This window comes from Xenopus laevis, chromosome 9_10S (assembly GCF_017654675.1).
Source record: "Xenopus laevis strain J_2021 chromosome 9_10S, Xenopus_laevis_v10.1, whole genome shotgun sequence".
In the NCBI taxonomy this organism is placed as follows: domain Eukaryota; kingdom Metazoa; phylum Chordata; class Amphibia; order Anura; family Pipidae; genus Xenopus; species Xenopus laevis.
The window spans coordinates 31,688,924-31,714,300 of NC_054388.1; the positions used below are offsets into that span (position 1 = coordinate 31,688,924).

General features: G+C 40.0%; 1 protein-coding gene across 2 annotated transcripts in view; it reads right to left on the reverse strand.

The window, feature by feature from the left end:
- Positions 1 to 22,547, reverse strand: part of LOC108702731 (solute carrier family 12 member 5) — a 44,812-nt gene extending 22,265 nt beyond the window's left edge. Inside the window, exons 1-5 of one of the 2 annotated variants that reach the window (XM_018238373.2) lie at positions 22,368 to 22,547; positions 10,184 to 10,263; positions 9,654 to 9,785; positions 7,333 to 7,479; positions 462 to 516 (exon numbers count right to left, since the gene is read on the reverse strand). In XM_018238373.2, coding sequence (XP_018093862.1) covers positions 462 to 516; positions 7,333 to 7,479; positions 9,654 to 9,785; positions 10,184 to 10,263; positions 22,368 to 22,419 — 466 coding nt within the window. In that variant the 5' untranslated portion in view covers positions 22,420 to 22,547. The remainder of the gene's footprint in view (positions 1 to 461; positions 517 to 7,332; positions 7,480 to 9,653; positions 9,786 to 10,183; positions 10,264 to 22,367) is intronic. The other variant, XM_041578420.1, reaches the window with a different exon arrangement.
- Positions 22,548 to 25,377: the final 2,830 nt, after the last annotated feature.

The following is a 25,377-nucleotide window of genomic DNA, read 5'->3' on the forward strand; positions in this document are numbered from 1 at the left end:
TGGACGTGCAAGGAAAACCTGAAGTAACTCTAATTTGGCTGTATTTGCCCATTTAAGAATTTAAAAGGTGAGAGAGGAAACTCTCCTATCCGTTAATTTGGTAGTTACCTGCACATATTAAACACTGTACTGCATCTCAAAGCATGTCACTACTGTTGGCTGTGTATTACAGGTCCTTGAACCACTACATCTCACAGGATGATACACTTTCTCCATGTCTTAATACATGTTGAATTTGGATTGTTTAAATTTATACATTCCAGTGACCATATCCACTTGTTAAAGCCTTTATCTAGATGATTCAAAGCAAAAACCCCCCCCACAATTTCTGCTGTTAATGTCAAGTCAATAGATCCCCCCCCCCCACATACACACAAACACACACTGCGTCTGTATCCAGTGGCACTCTTCATCCCCACCCCTCTTCCCCCACGCACTGCATCTCCCCTGCATCCCCCTACCTGGCACAACTCCATTGGTAGCGATGGCGCTCATTGAGATAGCAGTCAGCATGGTCTGCAGAGCAAACACAGGGAGGCGCAATGAGCTTGTGCCCAACGCATAATGGGAGGGAGATGATGAAAGGAGCAGTGCATCATAGAGGGGAGGAGGGACATCTGACTTAATGCATCATGAGAGGATATCAGAAGCAGTGCACCATGAAATTGTCTCAGGTACAGTGCATGGTGGGGTGAAGATGTCAAATGCAGTGCAATGTGGATGAGTATTTTTGTGCAGTGCATAGTGGAAGTAAATATCAAAAGCAGCAGACATGTTGAATGCTCTGCATGCTCAGAAGAGGTGATCTGAGATGCAATGCATGTTGTGATATTTGATGCGGTGCATAGTTGTACAATGGCACCTGGACTAGCAGGGCAGGATATTATATCCAGATGCAGAGCATGACCGAAGGATATGATTTCAGATGCAGTAGAAAGTGTGACAATGTGATATTGGATGCAGTGCACAATCAGAAGGTATGATATCAGTTGCAGTGCAAGCAAAAGAATGTGAAACCAATCACAAGTTGGAGGATTTGACATCAAATAAGGTCCAGTACAATGGCCATGGTATCAGATAACTTATCAAGAAACAACAGCAGACACACAAGTGCGGATGAATCATCAGACAGCCACAATGTTTAAATAACTGGCACAAATATACGGCATGACACATGCAAACAATGGGAATTATTTTGATATTGTAAAGAAAAAGGAATATACAATATCAGGGGATATGGCAGGAACTGTACGAAAACACATGGGCAAACTCAGAAAATATAATTTATTGCATCACAGACTCACTGGTGCAACGAGTTTGCTAGACAAGTGATGTCATAGGAAATCCCTTGTGCAATACAAGCTTATGATAACTGCTTGGTAGAACATGAAAGATGGCCCATGGACTAAACAACGAATGGTTTGATATCAGGTGAGAAAGGGATGTCACACAGTCCACAATAGTAGCATGTCATGTTAGAGAGCAAGAGTCTATATAACACCATGTAAAGATAAATAGAAGGGACAATTTAGTGGTGCTGGATGATGAAGAAATACAATGGCAGATGAAGATGAAGAAAAGGACAACTTTCATTATAGAAAGAGGATTTTACATCAGCTTAGAACGTAACATCATACATTATAACAGGAGTGATGTTAGAAAACACACAACACATGGATGTAATAACTGAGGGGATGTGACACATAGAACATAGAAAAATATATCATAGAAAAATATATAGAAAAATATATCAAGATGGAAACAACTTAGGTTCAACATCAACCAAGAAAGGGATGCCATACAATACAGACTCAGAGAATGTTATGACATCACAATCAGAGCATATTTTATTCAGTAATATAAAGGTGTTATGCAGGGTGCCATGAGGGTTTATGCTACCAGATGAAAGGCATGAAATGTACAAGGGTTCAACAGCAACGAAGAAGAGATGTAATGCAGTGCACTGCTACAGATGTGATGTCATCTCGAATAGTGTGATATCATGACATAACATCAAAGCGGAGGAGATCTGCTGCACTGTACAATGAAGGGGTATGATATCAGACAGATACAGGTGATAGAACTTCCTGCAATATACAATTGAGGGGGTTGATCTCTGGCAAAACAGTGATGGCATGCAGCTGCAAATATGTGATATTCAAATATGTGATATCAGAAGAGGGTGCAGTACAGGAATATGATTACAGTTGACAACAGAAGTCCATGATGCAGAATACAATGAGTTTTAATCATATAAAGTTGCAGTGCATCCAACACAAAGGTCATAGCGTGTAACTAGAGAAGGACATTCAGTGGGAAATAAATGGGAAGGCAGCAGTGGGTATGATGTCACACATTGTCACAGTACTGATTTATATTACCCATACCTGATAATAAACCATGCCCCATTAGCCAGAAGGGGAATATGACCTTTTACAGGGGGCAAAAATGTAACCAGACACATTTTAAGGATTTTGTATTGATAGAAGCAAAGAATTTGAGAAACCGAGAAAACTTGATATCATAAAGAGATAATCTCACATCAGACACAATGACACGATGATGAGCTATAAAAAGCAAGGTATATGAAATCAAAGACAAGACATATCCGTCACATGACATAACATGGATCAGAGGGAGTGATACTGGTACAGGCCCTATATATGATGTTGGACACAAAGAAATATTCCAATGATATCAGACAGGACACTTTTGGGAGGATGTGATATCAGAGTACAAACACACAACAGAGTACAGCAGGAGTGCCCATACATTACTAATGCGAGGTCTACTTTTAGTGATGTTGTCCCATTATGATCCACATCAATAAAAGCATTGTTAGTATTCTGTTCCATGGAAAATATTACTTGAATATTATACTGATTTAAGAGAGAATTTATATTGCTATATTTAATAAACAGAATTAATATCTGAAATAAAGCATGAAACAGGAGGGTGATTTAGACAAGCTGTTAGTTGACAGTGTCTTGAGCTCTATTGATCACCAACTAAAGGTCTACTGGTAGATCCTGATCTACCTTTTGGGCACCCCTGGAGTATAGGATATCAGACACAATAAGAGATTGATATATATATATAGAGAGAGAGAGAGAGAGAGAGAGGATTTTTTTTTTGCCAACCCCAATTCCAGCTATAGGGGAGGCAATCGTTATGGGGCCAGTGTGGATAAGCTCACTGAGATTAGTAGGTAACACAGGAAATTTAATGTAGGGCCCTAAAATATTGGTAAACTGAGTTTTTATACTGTTTATACAGGTATGGGACCTGTTATCCAGAATGCTTGGGACCTGGGGTTTTCCAGATAATGGAGCTATATAGTTTGTCTACGAGAAAACATTAAGGGGCAGATTTACTAAGGGTCGGATTTCGAAGTTAAAAAAACTTCGAAATTCGACCCTCGAATTAAAATCCTTCGACTTCGAATATCGAAGTCGAAGGATTTTTAGCGTATTCGATCGATCGAATGATCGAATAGAAATCATGCGATCGAATGATTAATTAGTTCGATTCGAATGATTTTTAGCGATTGATCGAGGATTTCTATTCGTTCAAAAAAAATTAGAAAAGTGCTGTGGAAACACTTTGGTAGCTTTAATTTGGCGAAGTATGAAGTCAAAGTTTTTTTTTAAAGAGACAGTACTTCGATTATCGAATGGTCGAATAATCTAACTATTTTTACTTCGAATCGAAGTAAATTCGAAGTCGTAGTATCTTATTCGATAGTCGAAGTATTAAAAAAATTACTTCGAAATTCAAACTTTTTTAACTTCGAAAATTCACTCGAGTTTAGTAAATCTGACCCTAAATCCAATAATCTAGTATCGCTTCCACTAAGGATTAATTATATTTTGGATCAAGTACAAGGTACTGTTTTATTATTACAGAGAAAAGGGAAATCATTTGAAAAAAATTGGTTTATTTGTTTATAACGGAGTCTATGGGCTTTCTGTAATTCAGAGCTTTCTGGATTACAGGTTTCCGGATAACAGATCCTACACCTGTATTGATGATTAGTGATGGGCTCACTGGGCCCCCCCAAACTCAAGGGTACCCCCTCTGTAGTTACGTCCCTGGTCACTAAACCTATAGCCATTAAGGGTGCTTTGTTCCCTGATAATAAAGATCCTCATATTTTCACAATATATGTGATATACACAAAGGGACATGAGATATCACACTGTATACAGAGGTTGCAGTGACACAGCGTGGAGGACATCATATCAAACACAATAAGTGATATTGCAATCTAAGGATATGGGACATGATCACAGATTTTATCATCAAGGGATATTTTTTACTGGAAAAAACTGAAAAGGACACTCTACCTTCCTTTTATATTTTCCTTTCAGTTGGCAGCCAGTTACAAAATAAAGAGGTAATTTGCTAATAATAGCTTTTGTCCGCCCCCCATCTATCTATGAAGAAGATTACTGGCTTAGATCAAGCCTTATAACCTCTCATTCCCTTCCTATTGTTTATATTCCCCTAAAGACTGTTGTGGTCTGATTTATTTGGGGGTGTGTCCAGCCAAAACGGACTGCCCATTTTCCTAGATCTTATCTCATGTCCCTTTGTGTATATCACATATATAGTGAAAATATGAGGATCTTTATTATCAGGGAACAAAGCACCCAGCACCCTTAATGGCCCATATATGGGCAGATTCACTAAAGAGCGAATTGTCGCCAGCGACCTCTTCACACACATCACACCACTTCGCCAGGCACAAATTCAATACTACTACGCTAATTCACTAAAGTTGCACCCTGGGCGACGAACGCTGGTGACTTTTCGATTGCGTTACTTTGCCAGTGCGAGCATTTCATAGCGAAGATGCGCCAGCGTTCCTTTGTGCCTAGCGAAAATTCACTAGTGATCTTGTGCTTAGGTCAATTTGCATACGGCAAGTAATTTAAAGTTGTATGGAGGTCTTTATTATAAATGTTTGTGCAAATGCTTGAAGTTAAAATAATGAGAGTTAATATAATGCCCTACACATGAGTAAATTTAATGTTCCATATGTTATAAAATGTGTGGAGAAAACCGGTTACCCCCAAAAAAGTCTAAGTTAGGACTTTTGCAGCCAATACCGCTTAAAAAAGGAAAAGTCGTCAGCGTTTTTTGAACTTTAATGCATTTTCGGCACACAGGATATGATGTAAGTGACAGAAGATTGAGGAAGATCTAGTTACTTTAATGCACTTTGCCTGGTCTGAGGTGGTGAAGTCAAATCTGGCAAAAGAGGTAACGTTCAGTAATATCCGCACTTTAGTGAATTTGCTGAGTAACGATCGATTGCCAGAGCGAAAAGTCACCTGGCAATAGAGTGCGAATGAACGCTAGCGACGGTCCCGGTTGCTAGCAAATTGGAGCCTGTGAGTGAATTGGTGATGTCTCTGCGGGTGGCAACGCTGGTGAAAGGTCACTAGCGTTAGCCACTTCGCCGTTAGTGAATCTGCCCTATAGAGAGATACTATAAGACTACATCTGCATGTAGTACATAAATGATACTAAGGTAGTAGGTGAACACACTGACATTGTATGGTATCTAACAAGGGAGACACAGGCACTCTGATATCAAACACAGTCACTAGTAAATGAAGCATATTTTATGAGAATAGAAAATGAAATACAAGGTCTCCCTTCTTCATGCGTAAAGGGATTGTTAATGAAAACAATGCAGCCCCTTTAGCTGATTAAAATCATGGGATTAATATTCCTGGGAGATACTTTATATACAAATAGGTCACTTAAAACCTCTATGATTCATGGGTCTCTTGTAGAAGCTTTGGGCAGCAGCATGTCTTGGTCATCTTCAAAATATAAAGCACTATGGGGAAATTGTACTCTCTGCTGGACTCAGCAGCCTGACACTGATCTGAGCATCAGAATAAAGTATGATTGGGGAGGGTTTGAACAGAAAGATGTGCAATAATAATGTGCAACAAGAAGCAAATCCAGCCCTGCGGTATGTCCCGTTTCTGGCCGCTGGGGTCAGAGATCCCTGCAGTTAAGCAGCCAATTAAAAATGGAAAAGAAAAAGACAATTGCTGAATTCTAAAAGTTTATTTAAAGGTCAACCCTGCTCTAACAGCCATAGTGATGTGGCATCAGTGAAAATAGAGCCAAGAATTTTAGCATGTAGGTGTCACTACCCACTCATCTGAAATCATACCTTCTGTCACACAGTTGCAGAAAGAACTACAAAGGTCAGTGCATTGTGCAAAATGTATACCAATGCATGTCAGAGCATTTGCAGACAAACACAATAGATATTTCTGAAGCACAGAGTACATGGCAGGCATATTGTTAGAGATGAGTTTCATTTCATAGACAGCTCATCTATGTGTCAAATGATTGAGTGTGTCTGTCTAGTAATATATGGAGAAATGGGCAGTTGGAAAATGGGCAGTTCCATATTATAAAAGAATAGGTCTGTCTATGCACAATTACAGTTATATGTTGACTAATTGCAATTGCTATTAAAAACACTCTGTCCCTTTCTCTTCACTGTGCTGCAAGTTCTAACTGTTGACACTATGTAGCTCTTATCTGGCCAAGATCCCAGTTCTAATGAAACCTTGAATGTTCTGTGATCAACAAGCTAAAAAAGAAGCATTCAGGACATTTTGGAAATAAGGAAATTATGGAAATTGGAGTCATGGCTGGGGGAAAGATAGCTTGCAACATTAGGGGTCACTAACTATTAGGCATTGTTCAAGGTGCAAAAAACTGGCACAGTGTACCCTTGTCTTGCACGTTGCACGTTGCTTTGCTTGATTTAAGTATTGCCACAGGTCTCTGCACTTAGTTTCACTTTTAAAACATTGTAAACTTGTATTACATTTTGTTCATTATCCAAAAAGATTTTTTTTTATTATTTAGTTGGTATTGCTCTTTTAATAAACTAACTAGGGGCTGCAGGCTGGGGTTGTGTTATATGAACAATTACTGTTGGGGGTGCTGATCCTCCTGATAATAAGAGAAGCTTGATGAGAAGAAGATGGACCCTGGTTCAACTATAACTGGTTCATTTGTCACTAACTCACTGCTGGACAACAGGACCTAGAGGCTTTTATATTATTCCAAAAGTTATAGTTGGGCCGTCGCTGGAAATTATTAGTCTATGTCACCCAACGGGGCAGAGTTGTTCCTTACATTATGTCAGAATATACATCCTTTGTACTGCTGGTTTGGCCCGGTTTAATGCAACATATTATAGATTATTACCTGGCAACAGATGATCAGTACTTGCTTTTACTATTTCATTTTCTTTGCTTGGAAATAGGTTTGCCCAGGGTCAGTACTCACACAAGAGCAGCACATCACAACCATAATGAAAGATTCCAGGACTCCACCGACTCCAACCACCCAGGTGAGACGCAGGAATAAGATCACTCCAAAAATGTTCTGTAAGCAAGGGAGGTAGACACCCATGAAGGTGCCCATCCGGGGTGCCTGCAAGCAGACAAACAGGATACACATTAAGAACATATGCTGTACAGTGAGATTTTATTAGACATTCTGGAGGGACTTTGTTGAATAACATATGGTACCTGATTGTCTGGACTGGCCTAATAATGGTTACATTATTTATTAAAGCTCCCTTAGATCTTTTCTGGTACCTGTCTATGTAAATGCGGTAGGTCGGTGTGTTATAGAGGTCTACCCCCAGAAGCAAAGTTGGATGTGGGTAGCCAATGATGTCTACACACAGGTAATGATGAAGTGCATCATAGGTCCACCTAGTTGCTGACTTTATTCCACACTACAGCAGTTATATGCAGATCCCTCTATAAAACAAGTACTATAAAATAATGCTATTTGGATGACTATAAATAATGGTTCCCCAACAAATACCTATTATCTAGCTTGATAGACTGGATATCCAGGGAGTTTGTTCCCTCACATGACCTGTTGTTTCTGAAACCCTCATGGGTGAAGTATTTGTTGTCATGGTTCACCGGATTTTATATAAACACTGCAAGTTTGACTAATCGGGCCATGCAGCTTGAGGATTGATAAAGCTGACCAAGCACAGCCTGGCATTAGCTGCCAAGTTGTATTGGCAGCCAATTAACAAACAAGAGTTACAGAATAAAAATGGTATCAGAGATGGCCATCCCCATAAAAGGAATTCCTCCTTATCTGTGATTACAAGAAGTAGGTGGTAGAGGTAGTATGGGTGGAAAACAATGATCCATTTCTGCTTTTTAGTTGCATAAAGAAGATTCATCTATTTTAAACTGTGGAAACGTGAAAACTGCTTGACGACATGGTGATGGTTTGTGTGTAGGGGAGCATCTTGAATGCAGGAGTCGTTGTGTTTATTTGAAGGAGAATGGGTATGGATGCCAACAGTCCATCACATGCTTTACACAATGCAACAATAATTTCCCTACTAAAATAAATGATGTTCTATGTAGACTTTCCTTGGTGCAAATTCACTATTTTCCCACATGAAACACAGAATCAGATCTCCAGTGCGTGGTCTAACCCGAGCGCTGGTTGATGCCAGATATTTCCTGTAGCTGCAGGCCTGGATTTGTGGAAAGGCCACCTAGCCTGGGCCTAGGGCTGCAGCATTTTAGGGGTCGGCATGCTGCCCAACCACACCCACATTGGTTCAAAAACACTGGTGATGCGCAGAAGATACAATAATTTTGGAAATTTCCTGTGCCCAATCCACATTGCTCTGGTCCAGATTGTAAAAATTTGCATGAATAAAGGGGGGGGCACAGACAACCAACAGCAATGGGCCTAGGGGCGCCTGATATCTAAATCCGGCCCTGTGTAGCTGCCATTTAGTCTTTCAAACAGGGAATTAATTACAGGTGTATGTTACTTGAATAGGGCTTAAAAACTCCCTGCTTTCTCACTAGAGCTTCTGAGTTAAGGGTAAATGCACTGTTGGTCTTACTACTTAGTCACACTGTTTTCTGGGGGACTTGATATTAAAGGGGACCCGTCACCCAAACAAATTATTCATAATCCTATTTTATTACATCAGTCAAGAAAAATGAACTTTAATTACACTATATAAATTATTTGAATCTTGTTTCCTTCAGTCTGGGAATTCATATTTACAGCAAGCAGGCAGGAGCCATTTTGTGCACACTGTTATTAAGACAAGCCTTGCATCATCTCAGAATCTTGTTTGTGCACCAGAATGGGGGACCTGATGTCCATTCCCATGCCCTGGCTACACAATTAAACAGTGAAGAGAATGGGGGAATGTGGGGAGAGCAGTGACATCTAGGAAGTGCTGAATGGAAACCGAAAGTAATTGTCTGCCCCTCCTCTATGCCCAGGGCATAGAGGAGGGGCAGACAATTTTTGATTGACAGCTGAGAAGTTTAAATGAGCTTACAACAGCTATGAATGCTTTAATAAAAAATAGAAATTGGATTTCATGTTTAATTTGAAAAGGACTATTATTATACAGCTTTTGTGTCCACTTTAAATGCACTACATACTTTAGAATGCTTATGTATAGTGTAGAACTCACGTACGATGTGGCACATGAGTTTACATATTTTGGCCAAAGTGTGGTGCTAACACCTTGTCTGTAATACTTATTCTTAAAGGCAAATTGTGCACTTTAATTTTTCTCTTTCTTTTTATTTTCCCACCTGAATTGGTTTCTTCTTCCCTCCTTCATTGTTCTCTGCTTCTTCGTGTTCTTTAACACCTTGTGTCAGGTTTGTATAATTGGCCAAGCCACTGAGCATTGAGGATACCATGGGACTGGTGTCCATTTCCTCCTGAAAGACAACGTTGATGGTGTAAAAGTAGATATAGAGAGATGGTTAGAGAAAAAATTCAGTTTAGGAAGAACATCAGCGAGATGGAATGGAATAGGCACTTAGCTCACAGAAAAAGGATAGAAATGCTATAAACATAATGGGCCGAGAGGTTTTATAGATGTTTAATTGGATTAAGGTAAAAAGGTATGATCACAGAGATAATGATCTTATCCTTGTGTTTTTCAGACATTCAGCCACTTTACAACAAACTGTGATATAGAATAAGGTCTTCAGCTCTCCAAGACCTTTAGAGCATCCATCCATGAAAACATGGCGAGCACTAGGCTTGTATTAAATGGTTAGAAATACAGTGTGAGAGAGAATTTAGGAAATCAGACAGCCAACAACCAAGTTACCTCAAATAGTGCCAAGTTCTTTCCCGTTTCCATTTCCGAACTGTTAATGAATGGAGAGCTCTCCTTGGGATTTCCATCTCCTGAAGAATCAAAGAAGACATTGTTGGTGATACAGTATGTAATACATTTAACATATAAACCAATTAGATTGGTTTATTGGTTCCAACAGCTGACCAGTAAGTGCTACCTGCTGATTATTTCTTATATGCTACAAGAAGACTTTCCACCTTTTATTACAGTAGACCCTGTGTGTCTGGTTAAAGCTGGAAGGTTTTCTTGGCTCAGAGGCGCAGTTGCCAAGGACACCGATCATCTACATGGATCACAATTTTCAACAACTAAGGTTGGATAAGGATGACAGTGACATAAGTATGGAGCCTGTTATTATTTTCTTAGATATTACTTTATAGGACATAAATATAACTATTACGTTAATACAATCTCAGACATCTATCCTTAGAACCCTTATAACTAAAGTGGACTATCACCGTACAATGACTCATAGAAAAATTCAACTTCAACTCGTTTTTTTATTTTGTCATGACAGTTTTATTACCACCATATAAATGGAGTCCTATCCTGACTTAGTAATTGTCAAGCAGAACCAGACCTAGGGATACTTTTTCATCTGTGGCTCCAACCAACCAAACCGGTTGTGCTCACCCCATGTTGCGCCCTGTGCACCTGCTTATGCTGCTTGCCCCTAGTTCTGGCTGTGTCATCAAGTACAAAAACGAAATAAATGTTTCTATAAATAGGACCCTATGAACAATTTGGTATGGGGTCCCTTATCACAGAAACCTGATATCTAGAAAGCTTAGCATTATGGGAAAAAAAATTCAAAATTAAATGAGCTCTTTCCCTGACCATATGACCAATAATAATAATATAACATTTTTTAGAGGCAGTCCTGCTTAATCATGCATTCCATCACTGCTCTGAACAACTGGAAGTTACAGAAGCTTAGACTTAATATATTGTATTCTCTTAGGATGGATATTGAATGTGCCTTATTGGCTCTGTGACCCCTATTTTACCACTGAGCACTCAAGAGGCACCAAATAGGTGATGGTCCATTGCAATGGATAGCTCCCCTCTCCATCATGAAGGCATGCAATTAAATGTAGTGGCAGGAATTTATTCTAATAATTAAAATGACAGCAGCAGCCACAGAAGCTCATTGATATTGTCATTGCAGAGCGGTGCTTTATTATCACATGCGGCCACGTGCGGTGTATCCGTGTGTGACATTCGTGTGAGTGATTTTGTCGGAATGACCTGTGAGGCAGAGAGGTGCAGTCGGAATGGAATCGGTGAGAATCAAAGATTTACTGCGCGGGTTGACATCTCTGCTTTATGAGTGGATGCCTCCTTTCCTGGTTGCCATGGTGACCTAGCTTCTGGGATTTGTCAAGGTCCAATCAATCATCATTATGATCATATGCATGCAGCCCTCTCTTCTATTTGTCCTCCTTGTCTTAAAGGTACCCTTCAGCAGCATCAGGTTTCCTCTCCCTTCTTCCTCCCCAACTTCATCATCATTATTCTTCATCATCAGTCAATCCTCTCCTCCTCCTTCTCATTATTATTATACTGCAGATTTATTCCTTAGTTATCTATAATGCTTTAATTAATACTGCCCTACGCTATCATTAATACCATACAGGCAGCTTGATCATTACCATAATTATAAACCACACATCATTTTATCATTATAATCTCAGGACTAAGTCATAACCAGACAAACTCTTAACCAGCATGCTCTCGTTTCCTAAAATGCATGCAGTCTAGCTCTCTGGAGATGTTCTTGGCTTTTAAAACTGACCAACTGCACAGAAAATGACAGCCTGAATTCAGGTCTTATTCTTTAACCAGCAGGGGTGGGGGCTTTGGCATTGGTATAAGCATGGCAATTACACACATCATTATGCCCCATTTCAGTGCAGTCCTCCATCTGAATGACAAAGTGTCCCTGGGAATTATCTTCAAATGCCCATCCAACCTGTGAGCTCTAGGGGGCAGACTCTGACAACACTGTGGATATCTGTGGCCGTGTTCATTTTAACTTCTACCTCAAGAGAGACAATGAACCTTATTGATATATATATATACCTTATATCAAGTAGTAGATACATTATAATCAAGTACAGGTATGGGACTTGTTATCCAGAATGCTCAGGACCTGGGGGTTTCCGGATAACAGATCTTTCTGTAATTTGGATCTTCATATCTGAAGACTATTAGAAAATCATGTAAACATTAAATAAACCCAATAGGCTGGTTTTGCTTCCAATAATGATTAATTATATCTTAGTTTGGATTAAGTACAAGCTACTGTTTTATTATTACAGAGAAAAAGTAAATATTTTTTTAAAATTTGGATTATTTGGATAAAATGGAGTCTATGAGTGACGGCATGCCGTTATTCAGAGCTTTCTGGATAACAGGTTTCCAGATAACAGATTCCATACCTGTACAGCTAAAGGACATTACTGAGAAGATCAGACCCAAATACAACAAGAAATATTGTGCTACTGCTTTACCATACTAACCCTATGCATGATAAAAATTACTTTGATCACTTTTATTCTGCTCCCCATGCAGTACCTTACAGCAAAGAAAGAGTATCCCCAGTGAGCATTATTAGCATAACAGCAAGATGAATACAAAGCTACAGTGCTAGTTACCAAGCATGAATCAAATTTTGCACTATATATATATAAATATAGCTGGTGCAAAAAGAATCTTTATTGAAGCTGAAACTGACGTATTCAGCTGGAATATATATATATATATATATATATACAGTATTTTTTCTGATTTTACAGTTCATAAGATTCATAAATAAAAATAAAATTTGTAAAATCTCCACCTTCACTATTCAATAAACAACTACTTTCCTCATTGATTTGTTTTTAGCTTAAATTTTATTACGGTATAAATAAAATAAGGCAACAAAATCAATGGACTTTTCAACCCCATAATCAAGATTGTAAAGTTACTTTCCTTCCTCCAACTGTATACCTTATATAGGTTATAATGTACCCCATATTGTAAAATATAAGGATATTATATATCATATGACCATATAATAGCACAAATCCAAAGGCTAAGGTCATGGAACTCTGAGATGACGTCTAATATCCTCATACTGAACAACAGGAGGAACATTATTTGTCATGTGTCACAAATTACATCCCTAAGCACTGATTTTAACTGATGACATCACTGTTTATATGGATATGATTTACAGGATACTTATGGTTCTTGTGTATTAAAGGTTAATATAACACCTAGCAGACTTTCATGACCTGACATAATTCTACTGCATCTTCACTAGCACCAGCAAAGAGTAAATGAGCCTACTAGGAGGTGCAGACTGGGCAGGCCAGTGAGAGGCTTCTGGGTTTACTTCCGAAGTGTTGCAAACAATATTTTAAAAAAATTCCAAAAAAAGATGCAACCAGAGTGCAACCACTAGATAGCTGTTAAAATGCATTTTCTAAAACCAAACCGCTTTAACCAAATATTGTTTCGTTATGCCCGGTGCCATAGATGTGTATCTACAGTAATAGTCATATTAAAATATGCTCAAATCCAGGAGATTATTACACTTTTAAGCAAGAAGTTGACATATTAACCTGGTCCTTAGGCTATGAACACACATGCTGATTTAACAAGTGGTTTTGGCATTGATCGCCGTGTATACACTAGCGTTATTGTGCCATTGCCTAAGCTTAAACCGATAGCGTATCTACGCGGTGGTTGGCTTTTTTTTAAAAATACTGAGGTGCGAACCATGCCAAAACCGCTCACTAAATCCGCATGTGTGTCTGGGGCCTGACAGTTGGCAAATAAACAGACTTTAACTTTGCTCTGTAGATAATGAGAACATAAACAAAAGAGTCAAAACATACTGCTTGTTCATTTATTGAGAAGAATGATAATCATCATGGAATGATTATGATCCCACTGATCCAAAGCCAATGGGCTGATAATCAGGTGTGAGTGTGGGGGGCCCTACCTTATTAATAGAACAGAAATGTGGGTCTTCATTATCTACGTCTGATCTTAACAATACAGGTTTGTCATTCCTCAAACATATGATATTCTTGAGGAACTACAAGAAAGCATTAGTGATACTCATCAGGCTAGAAAAGTTACAAAATAATTTCTTAAGAGTTTTGACCGCCAGTCGACTCTCACTGGGAAAATGTGTAGAGATGTAGACCGGGAGTAAGGTGTATACTACTACGGGTTAACCCCAGACTAAGCTCTAAGGTAACAAAGGCATCTCTTGCATTAGTGAATGTAATTGTTCATATCCACCATCAGTAGAACACTCAACAACAATGGTATGCATGGCAGGGTTGTAAGGAGAAAGCCACTATTATGCAAAAAATAGTTGCTGCTCAACTACAGTTTTTTAAAGACTACATGGAAGTGAGAAGGCAATTGGGATGTTCTGTGGATGGATAAATAGAACTTTTTGTCTTGAATTAAAAAAGAATTGTGTTTGGAAAAGGCAAACACTGCATATTCCATCTGTAAAACATGGTGCTGGTAGTATCATGGTTTGGGCCTGCTTTGCTGCCTCTGGACAGGACAGCTTGCTTCTGAACTTGGTTCTGAACTGAACCATCAAATACTGCAGAAGAATTGAAAAGGGGCCTGTCTGTGACCTGAAGCTCAAGAGAAAGTGGGTCATGCAGCAAGACAAAGCCCCCAAAGACACAACTTGGTCTTCCAAAGAATAGTTAAAGCAGAAGAAACCTAATGTGGATAGCCACCAACATCCCTAAGTTGAAGCTGTTCTGTATGAAGGAAGGGTTGAAAGTCCTCTAAGTAAATGTGCAGGACTGATCAACAGTTACCGCATTCAATAAATAAACAAACAAGTATTACGTTTTTGATTCATTTGTACAATTGAAATCTCAGAAAACCAAGAAATCTTTGTATTATTGCACGAAACCCAGCACAAATCATTATTTTTTTAAAATTAAAAATTTCGATTTTATAGTAAAAAAAACTTTTGTCATGCGGACTTTAATAAATAACCCCCCTCATCAATATTACGTTCAAGAAGGTTCACAACATTTCAAGCATTACTGTAACAACCAATCAGTACCTAGGTTTAATGGTATGGTGCTTTTAGAATGTTTCTTCTGTGTTCCGAAAGTGTCGCCCAGAATCTGAATCGTGCCTCATACATTGACAACACTAATATTGATAACAATGGAGGAATAATCACGAAATGAAATGGTTCCTCAAAATGTAATTAGCTCTCTGACACTTATAGTCATGAGAATAAAAGACATTGAGTAATTGGGCAGTCCTTCAGACAATCTTCTAGGGATTTATGCTACTCTACACCATTATCACTGACCTCCAAATAATTCTCACTATTCTTATAATATACCATGCAATTAGCAACACCTTACATAAAATACCTATCTATTCTGCCATGGCCATTTTTCTGTCATTTTATTCATTTGAATCATTCAGTTGTTCATTAAAGCTAGTCACTCCAACAAAACACAGGGATTCTCATTTATCATTTCAGGCTTTTATTGACTTCCCATACCATCAATAATCACATTTAACACTATATTACAATTCTCGTTACAGCTCTGCTCCCAATTACATGTTCCTTCCTAAGACCTGCTTTGTTCCATATGCCACCTACACCAAGAAATCTTCTGACCTAATTTGTTCAACTCAAAGACTATATATCATTACTGCTCTCTAGACTAAAGCTAGATTTTTTCTAAAATTGAGTGTAATTCTGAAACACCATCACTACTACATATGTCCAATAAAGTCAGTGGTCACGTTGGAGATGTCTCATATGCATAGGCGCCAGATGAAAATGTCAGCTGACTAGCTGACACTTTGTACCTTGCTATGTGTGGCAGATGGGCAAACACAATCAGTTTTGGACTGGCCCACTGTGATATCAGGAGAGCTCCCAGGGGGCCCAGGTATCATTGGACCCTCTTATTCACCCAACTGTTTGCCTTGTATGCCTATACCGTAACCATTTTCCATATAAGAAGACACGGAGGAATGGATAGATGATAATATGTAAGGGGAAGCAAACATTTGACCTTTCTTTAACTTGACCCAACAACTTGTACAACAGATGATTCAGTAATATACAGTATGTATTAACATGGTGCAACTTCATGACTACTTGTCTAATGCCACTGAATACTATACTGTATGTACGGCTAAGCTTCCACTTTGTTTCCGAGGTTTAAAGGGGATCTACAAAAGTCTCCTATCCAAGTTGGCTTATACATTTCATTATACATTTCAGTAAATTTCTCCATTTTACATGTTTTATTTGAGACATTATTTTGTGATGGACTGTGTTCATTTAGAAATAATTGAGGAAATAAATAGTGGGCTGCCACCTGTCCAGTTTTGAACTGAACAGTATTGGTTTTTCTTGGGGTCGTACAAAAATCAGGCCAATACCGAACTCTGATGTCACATGAACCCTCCTCCATACATCACTGCTCCACCACTCTGATATAATTTGCCTGCCCCCTTGCTTGTTTTTGCCTAGTGTGTGTTTAGTGCCTCATATGATGCAATGGCACATATGATTATAAAAATACATTATTTTTCACAAAAAAAAGTTGTTTTGAAAAAGTGTTTATTTGATATACAGTATGTTTCTAGAGAGCTGAAATATTTAGGGGTAAAGTTTCCCTTAAATCAGCTTTGGCTGGTAAGTACATTTTACAAAAGTTCTGCACTCCTTAAAGAGCCCCTATTACCATAAACTGTTTCCTCCACATGGCTGCCTGCAGTGGGAGCTCCCTGGTGGGTGAGCAAGAGCGCTGGAGAGAGGGTGTTTCTTAGAAAAAATATTATTGTTTTAGGCTTTGTTAGCCCACACCTCCTGTGGGGGGAAACACATTTTAGGTTATAGGGACCCTTTAAATAAACTTCTATTCTTGCATATAACACAACATTTTTATCTCCACTCCACCAGGAAGTGGTTCAATTAAAGCTCTCAGTATCCTTTAATTGTAGAGTCACTGCTGTGACATTATATAATGATGAATAGATATATATATATATATATGAGCGTTAGAGATGATGTCAATCATACAACACAACACAATCTCCCAGCACCCCTCTAAAATTCAAGGGCAATAGATGAATTATAGCCAAAAGCTATAGACTGAATATCCCTCATATATGAAATTACATTGGAAAAAAAACTCAAGACTACACTCCAACAGATGAGCAAACTTCAAATACAGACTCGTATAAATGATATTGTGTTTTTTGGCCACATTAACTTTTTCATTGTTTTTACATGTTGTTACATTCTATAGCGGACGTTTGCCTCAAAAATATAACTGAGGTGGCTTTTTGCTGCCCCTTGTAACCTGTTCCACACAGTAGCATGGGGCTCATCTTTCCTTATAGCAGGAGCAACTCTGCACTTTGTATTCATATATAGTAGTATGATTAACTAGCTAGAATAGCATACTGCCTTTATATGGTCACAGAACCCTTCAGTGACTTCTAATATCCTTATAATTTAGAGTAGGGGGTACATTATCCCTTATAATACATGTGTGATACTCAGAGTTCCCTGTATAACTCAGCCTTGAGGCTTGTGCCTTTATATGGTCAGAGAACCCTTCTGTGATTTCTAATATCCTTATCATTTACAGTATGGGTACATTATCCCTTATAATACATGAGTGATACTCAGAGTTCCCTGTATAACTCAGCCTGCAGCCTTGTGCCTTTATATGGCCACAGAACCCCTCAGTGACTCATTTACAGTAGGGGGTAAATTATCCCTTATTATACATGAGTGATACTCAGTCCAAGGCATTTTGCCTTCATATAATCAAAAGACTCCTTAGTGACTTCTAATATGCTTGTAATTATAGTAAGATCCTTTATGCTGTATGATCTGTACTCTGAAATGCCATCCTTAGCGATATTGTGTTCAGGGGTGTAACTACCGGGGGTACGGGGCTGCAGACACTGCTTAGTTACGTTAATCATGTTGCCAGGCATTTTTGAGCTGTAATCAAACCTCATTGTGTCTAAACCTACATCTGCAAAATCTTCATCCCAGTGATTCCCATTGTGTCCAGTTTAGTCAGTACAATCTCCTGGAGCTTTTGGCTACATTCCTACTAGATTGTCTCTTGTGACCTCACTTCAGTGATGCTTTCATGACCTACTTGCATTCCTTAACTTACTCCAAGCAATCACGTCCCTGTTACACACCCCCGCAAACGCATCACTGGGCCTGACTGAAGTGCAGTGTTAGTGGCATCCTTATTGCCAATTAACAGGTTAATTAACAAAGATTATCTAAGGCTGACTCTGACGCAGCTCTCTGGGTCACCGCACTGATATCTTCCTCGCAAGTGATCCCCTAGCTGGGGAACCACCCTTTGTAGTCAATTGATTCATAAGGGTCACTGTCTGTAATAAGCTCCTCTCCAGTCATGAGTCGGTTCATACACAGGATTCTCAGCATAGATGCCAATCCAGATACAGTACCTGACTTTCCTTCTCTGGCACTGCCTCTCTAGCTGACCTTAAGATGGGGCACCTCCATTTCCCAATGGAGATGCTAAACTCCACCAGTGCAGCTACTAGAAGCAACCAATCAGAAATTAGATTCCATAAAACTATGACATATTGTAAAATAAAACCAAAGATCTAATTGGTTGCTATGGGTAACTGAACCACTTCAATGTATTTTCCATATTTGAGTGCTCCCTGATGAGTCTCCTTTTGTCCTCTTTCACCGCATAATGTTATTCTACAGAATACTGCCTTCTAAAAGTCAAATTTTCTGATCCCTTTTTTGCCTAAATGTCTCACTTCTTCTGTTTCATTGCCAATCAACTTAAAAGGGACTTTAATACCCCTGGGAGCCTATTTATCATGCTGTGTAAAATGATTTACGCTGGAAAAAAAAAAGCGATTTTATAAAGCTGTGTATTTTCTCATAGGCCACTGATGTCCGGATTTTACGTGGTTACCATTATATTTATGGCGTACCCATTCAGGTCAATAGGAAAAAACAGTCGCAACAAGGAAAAGAACGGTAATTTTTTTGCATTTAGATGGTGATGTCTGCTGTATCTGCTCTTTTTTTTTTACACAGCATGATAACTGATTCTGAAACCATTTATTAACAGTTATTTCTAAAGCGCTAACCTATACCACAGTGCTGTACAACATAGGGGTACGTAGATCAAACATACAAAAACTGACAGTTACAGGAGAAGTCTAAAAGGAGTGTTTCCTGGAATTCAATTTCATTTTTAATTGTTCATCCATTAATCATCATGTGTTGGAACTTGACCAGCCTGACCAATTTTGCACTGGCTCAACCTATGCCTAGAGGTTAGACTAACCGGCCCACAGACGGATGTTTTAGATAAGTCAGCTTCACGGGATCCAACTGTGCAGCACTTTATTGATCAGATATCATTAAAATCAGAACATGTGACCACATTAAGATGCTAGTTTTAACATGAAAGCATTCTAACCTGATGCTTCCTCCTCAATTATCATCAGGCCCCTCCTCTGTATACTACTCAACACATTCATGTGGCTGCACCAATCTTCAAACTAGACCAGTAGTTTTCAGTCTTTTGGTTCTTATGTGCCAGTGTGTAACCAAAGATCAATGTTTCAAGGTGGGATGAAACTAGGATCAGTCAGAAGAGGCATGTTTCATCACAGCAGGTAGCAAGGGAAATCTGGGAAATGGGGAGGCCCATTTATCAAAGGTCGAATGTCAAGTTCATGTGAATTCCTATTTACTCTAATTAATTTGAATATACTCACAATTTAACTGGGAGGTTTTTTAAGAAATAATTAGAACCTCTAAAATTCGAACGAATATTCCTGACCCAAAAACTCCAATCGAGTTCAACTAAACTGTAATCGAGTTTTTTCTCAGAAAAAAACTCGAATGTCAGGTATGACAAATTTAGAATTCAAGTTTGGATTATTCCCAACTTAAATTTGTGAGTTTTGACCAAAAATCCAACTCGAAAATTTGAATTTCCAATTCGAACCTAACTAAATCTGCCCCTAAATGTGCAGTGGAAAGGGAGGAGATGCGACAAGTCGGGGGTTGGACCACGGAGATTGGGGGCCTGGTTTTGGTGCATTCAAGTTTTGACTCAGCACTGGTTTCAGGGGGAACAAGCCCTCCTGTGTTTCAGTTCTACTTTGGTGAAGATGATGGAGTGCAACTGGGAATTTCCCTTGGTAACTGACCCAACTGTGGATGGGTTGTGTTGGCTTGACCCAGTTGGGTGGGGGGTTTGGGGAGCTGGGGGTGCAGTCACAGTTCTGTACCAGGGAATGATCAGGGTTTTATTTTTTTTAAAGGACTGTCTGAATGAATAAGGGCCCCGGTGTACTAACAGGCCACCCAGCATGTCCAACCCTAATATCATGCACCTGGCTTTGGTTCCAAACTATCACCTTAAGTCTCACAAATTGGCCTTCACACTGCTCCTCCACTCAATTACTTTAAGCCCCTCACTATTTTTTAGATGTCCACTATAACAGATATTGATTGTCAACCTGATCATTTACTGAGTCCACAAGCATTGGCCCAAACATGATACCATTCAAGTTCTGGGGCAAATATGATCCGGCAGGCTTCAAAAACCATTGGTTAAGGACCTCATATGACTTGGTCTGCAGTCAACAGCTCCCTACAGTTTCATGTCACCTACATGTGCAGATAGTTGATTATTTTACTTTGATTAAGCCCCCAAATCAATTAATCATGTTCTCCAAGATGGCAACAAACATCAGGTTACACAATCACCTTAACAATTTGTGCAAAGCATGCAAACAGAACTGTTGATTTTTCAGAACATGTTTAGCCTTAGCATCCACCACAATAAAATGCATTGACCTATCCATGCAATCCATTCTTCGCCTTCTCTTGCAGTCTCTGAGAAGCTGAGAGATAGCACCCCTGAATATATTCACAGTGAGATATGTTATAAGAAAGAACTGGGCCAAGTGAAAATACAAGGGCTGCACTGATCATATTAGATGACAGCTGCTACGATGTCCTACCTGCATGGTGGACAAGAACTCAATTACCATAAAGACTGATGGTGTTCTAGGGAAGCCATGGGAAGATGTGGCAGAGAATAAGCACCTGTATCATAAGGGGCAGATGCTCCCACAAACATACCCAGGGAAAATGAAGAGCAAGCTGCAAGGGAAAGACATGAAGAAGCAGGAATACCCCATGGGAAGGATCTAGTAAGTCAGTCATGGGAATGAAGTTCTAGGACACAGATAATGAGAGAAAGGCATGGGGTACAGTAAGTTTGAGACAGTCAGCATTGCACTAAGGAGCCGGTATAGAGGATGCAGTGACAATGACAAATGATGCTCTAATGGTGCAGCGACCAAAGGGGTGCATCTCCAATTCCAACTGTGGTCTTCATTGCAGGAAAGAAAAAGGAGTCGGAAAGCATAGATGGAACAAACTGTCTGTATTTTTATTGCAGACAAGAGATCAAAGGGGGAGGGGCAGTAGTGATGACCAGGGTCAGTAGGGTTCAGGCATGGGGTGAGAGGGGCTTAATAGGGGTTCTGTAGAGGAATGGGCCCAAGATGCAAAGGCAGAAAACTCCATGAGGATTAGTGAAAAAGCAGATGCAGAACTGTAGGGGTCCAATGCAGAGGTCAGTTGCTAGGTACAGGGAGAGCAGAGACAGGCAGCAGAAGCCAGCAGGCAGATAATCAGCTAGTGCTACGCAGGGGACTTAAAAGGCAAATGCTTCCAGTGGCTTTAGGGACATTAGCCCTTGTATAAGGGTCACTGAACACATGGAGCAGGGGCTTTCCTCCATATCAGCCATATCAGTGGGCAGCAGAGTTGCTGAAGGGGTGGCACGCAGAGTTGCTGAAGGGGTGGCACGCAGACATGCAGGATCAATCCACATTGAATATATATATCTGAGGGGCCCATTGATTTGGGGTATAACAGTCTGAACCAAGTCTAGGTGCGTATTTGCAGGGGTCTTCCAGATGCTCAGCTAGACTGGGGGTTCACAATGCCCCCCCCCCCCTTTCAATTTAAAAGCAGCACTGCGGAGAACTGTCTCCCTCCCACTCCCCCCGGGCACATTCCTGCACTTACCTTGGCTGGGGCCCCCTTCTCCCTCCTCGCACTCTGTCAGGTTATTTAGCATCCTGCAAGTCTACCGCTTCCAACCTGTCCGGCTCCTGCTCTTCCCTTGACAGCGGCTGATGCCTAACACTGCAGCGACGGGAGAAGAGGAGGAGGGGGTGGAGGAGGAGGAGGAGGCTGCAGTGCAGAGATCCACCAGCGCGCGCACTCATAGCCCCCGTTACTGATGGAGGGGAGGGGGGAGACCGGGGCTGGGGGAGTCAGAGGAAGGTGGGGGTGTTGGGGGCAAGGAGAATGGAGGAGAGGGGATACAAAGATATAGAGAACACTAGAGGGGGGGGGGGTTAGGTGCAATGGGTAAGTATTAAGGAAAAGTAAGGGTCATAGAGCTGAGTTACACCAGAGAGAGGGCAGTTAATGGGGGGGGGGGGGCTGAGAGGGAGGATTCACCCCCAAAACTGACAGCAGCGGAGGCCCGACAGAAGGGAATCTCTCCTGTCATTTATATCAGCGGCAACTAGTGAGTCACAATGAGCAACAGCCCTGGCACCTGACTTTTATTTTTTTATTCATTTGATGCCTGGGGGGGGGATGGAATTGTCCTAGATATAAATCTAATCCATCAATAGCCAAAGCACCGACCAACATCCCCCCCCCCCCACGAGATAGTACATCTTGTGCCGCAGCTGCCGCAGAACCTCATGGGAAAACCTGTCTCTCTCTTTGCGTCATATATACATTAGAAAAATACAGCGCATCGGCCGATAACAGGTCGTAGCGCCGACCCCCCTTTGCTATTGCCCCGGCCGGGCGCGAGCGGCTGCGACAATTCATAACTTGCGCTAACTGAGGATTTAACTGCGAGTGCGGGGATTTAGTTAAAGGACACGCTGGAGCGAGAGAAGCGGCTCGTGTGTTGTCAACAAGTGTAAATGTTCCCGCATCATTAAACAGCACAGGGGCAGGCGAGGGAAAGGCAGGGGAGCTGGGCAGCAAGTGATGGGGAACAAATAGATATACAGTAGATGTATGGATGGATATTTTTATTTCTATAGTTCTCCTTGAGGCCAAAGCACTGCAACAGCAGAACAATAAATTAGTAGTAACAAACAAGGGGTCACTCAATAATAAGTCACAATAAGTGCATTATAAGAAATACAGTACAATTCACATAAATATAAAATATAATTACAATACAGATTAAATGCTTTGAGTCAAGGAGACAAGAGGATGGAGGACCCTGTCCCATAGGGCTTACAGTCTAAATGGGAGGGTAACTTACAGACTCACAATTCGGAGGAGTATTAAGTCGGGAATAAGCACGGATCCATAATTGGGCTGCTGTGTGCAGATAAAGCTTAATACTAACCAAAGCCAGACACAGACAGGCGCATCTATTCACGATAAATAGAGGCACATAGTCTGAATTGTGAGAGCTCTGGGCACAGGTGCACATTGGCTGCAAGAAATACATTGGCTGTCAGCGGTTAGTTAGACTCCAGCAAATGTATTTAGATTACAAATGATGATACAGTGGATGGAGCCAGACACAAAGCTCTGATACACACTTGCAAATGTCACATAGACTACTACATATGCCCAAATGCATAGATACCTGTCCCACAGAGCCCAATTATATCTATGGTATTAGGGGGCACAGACAGATTTACAAATGTACAGATACAGGAGATGTTACTGACAGGCACAGTCATACACCACGCACAGTAAAAGAAATGGAATGATACATATAGAGATAGAGACACGTGTATAACACACACATATCTATACAGGGAGTCCTCAAGTTACATACACCTGACTTACAAACAGGGGCGTAAATACAGAGGAAGCAGACCCTGCGGTTGCAGGGGGGCCCAGAAGCAATAGAGGGCCCCATAAGGCCCTAATAAACAAGTAATTTCAACATGCATTGGTAAAACAGGATATCCTCTGAATATTTTGGGGGATCTAAAATTTGCTTTGGCGCCCAGTAATATTTAGTTATGCTCACATGCAATTTACTTACATACAGAGGCTATTACAGTAACGTACTGTGGTTTGCTTGGCCTTTATTAGCATATACCACCTGCCCCAATCCCCTCTGGCGTGTTTTTTTCTACTGAGCACAGATAGTTAAAAATAAATACTATGTTAAGACAAACATCTATCTTGTTGCATTTAATAAGTAAATATGTTTCAACTTCGATACAAATTAAACTTAAGAACAAACCTACAGACCCTATCTTGTACATAACCCGGGGACGGCCTGTATATATGCCCCTAGCAGCTCCCCATCTTCTATTCTGCTGATTCACAGCACATACTCTGAGCTGCTATCACTTAAATGAGCTTAAAGACCAATTCACAATATACACAGTGTGTGTATATATGTGTATATATATATATTTATATAAAACGCTAGGTCGGTGCACACAGAACACAAAATGGATGCCTAGGTGCTGGGACATTTACATCAATAATATCAAAGCAACAAACAGTCCGCACACATAGGTCTTAAATGAAAAACAGTAAGTGTAGTTTATTCAAAGTTTTGGCTCAGCTACATGAGCCATCTTCAGTGAACCCTCACTTCCTGAAGACAGCTCATGTAGCTGAGCCGAAACGTTGAATAAACTACACTTACTGTTTTTCATTTAAGACCTATGCGTGCGGACTGTTTTTTGCTTATATATATATATATATATATATATATATATATATATATATATATATATATATATATATATATATTATAACAAACAAGGGAAAGTTGTGCTCACCACTATTTTTTAAAACCATTAGGCGGGGGTGCAATGAGGCTGTGACCACAAAATACATATAGTCAAATACAAGAGGTCCTCTGCACTCAACCCATTATCAATATATTTAAGACAGTGACATTTTGTGCATACTGCTACTGAAAAATGCCTTACCCTTTAAACAAAACAGGGATTGTTTGTCCATATATTGCAATATATTTAAGCTGGCCAACTACGTCAAAGTCATCCCATATCTGGCCAGT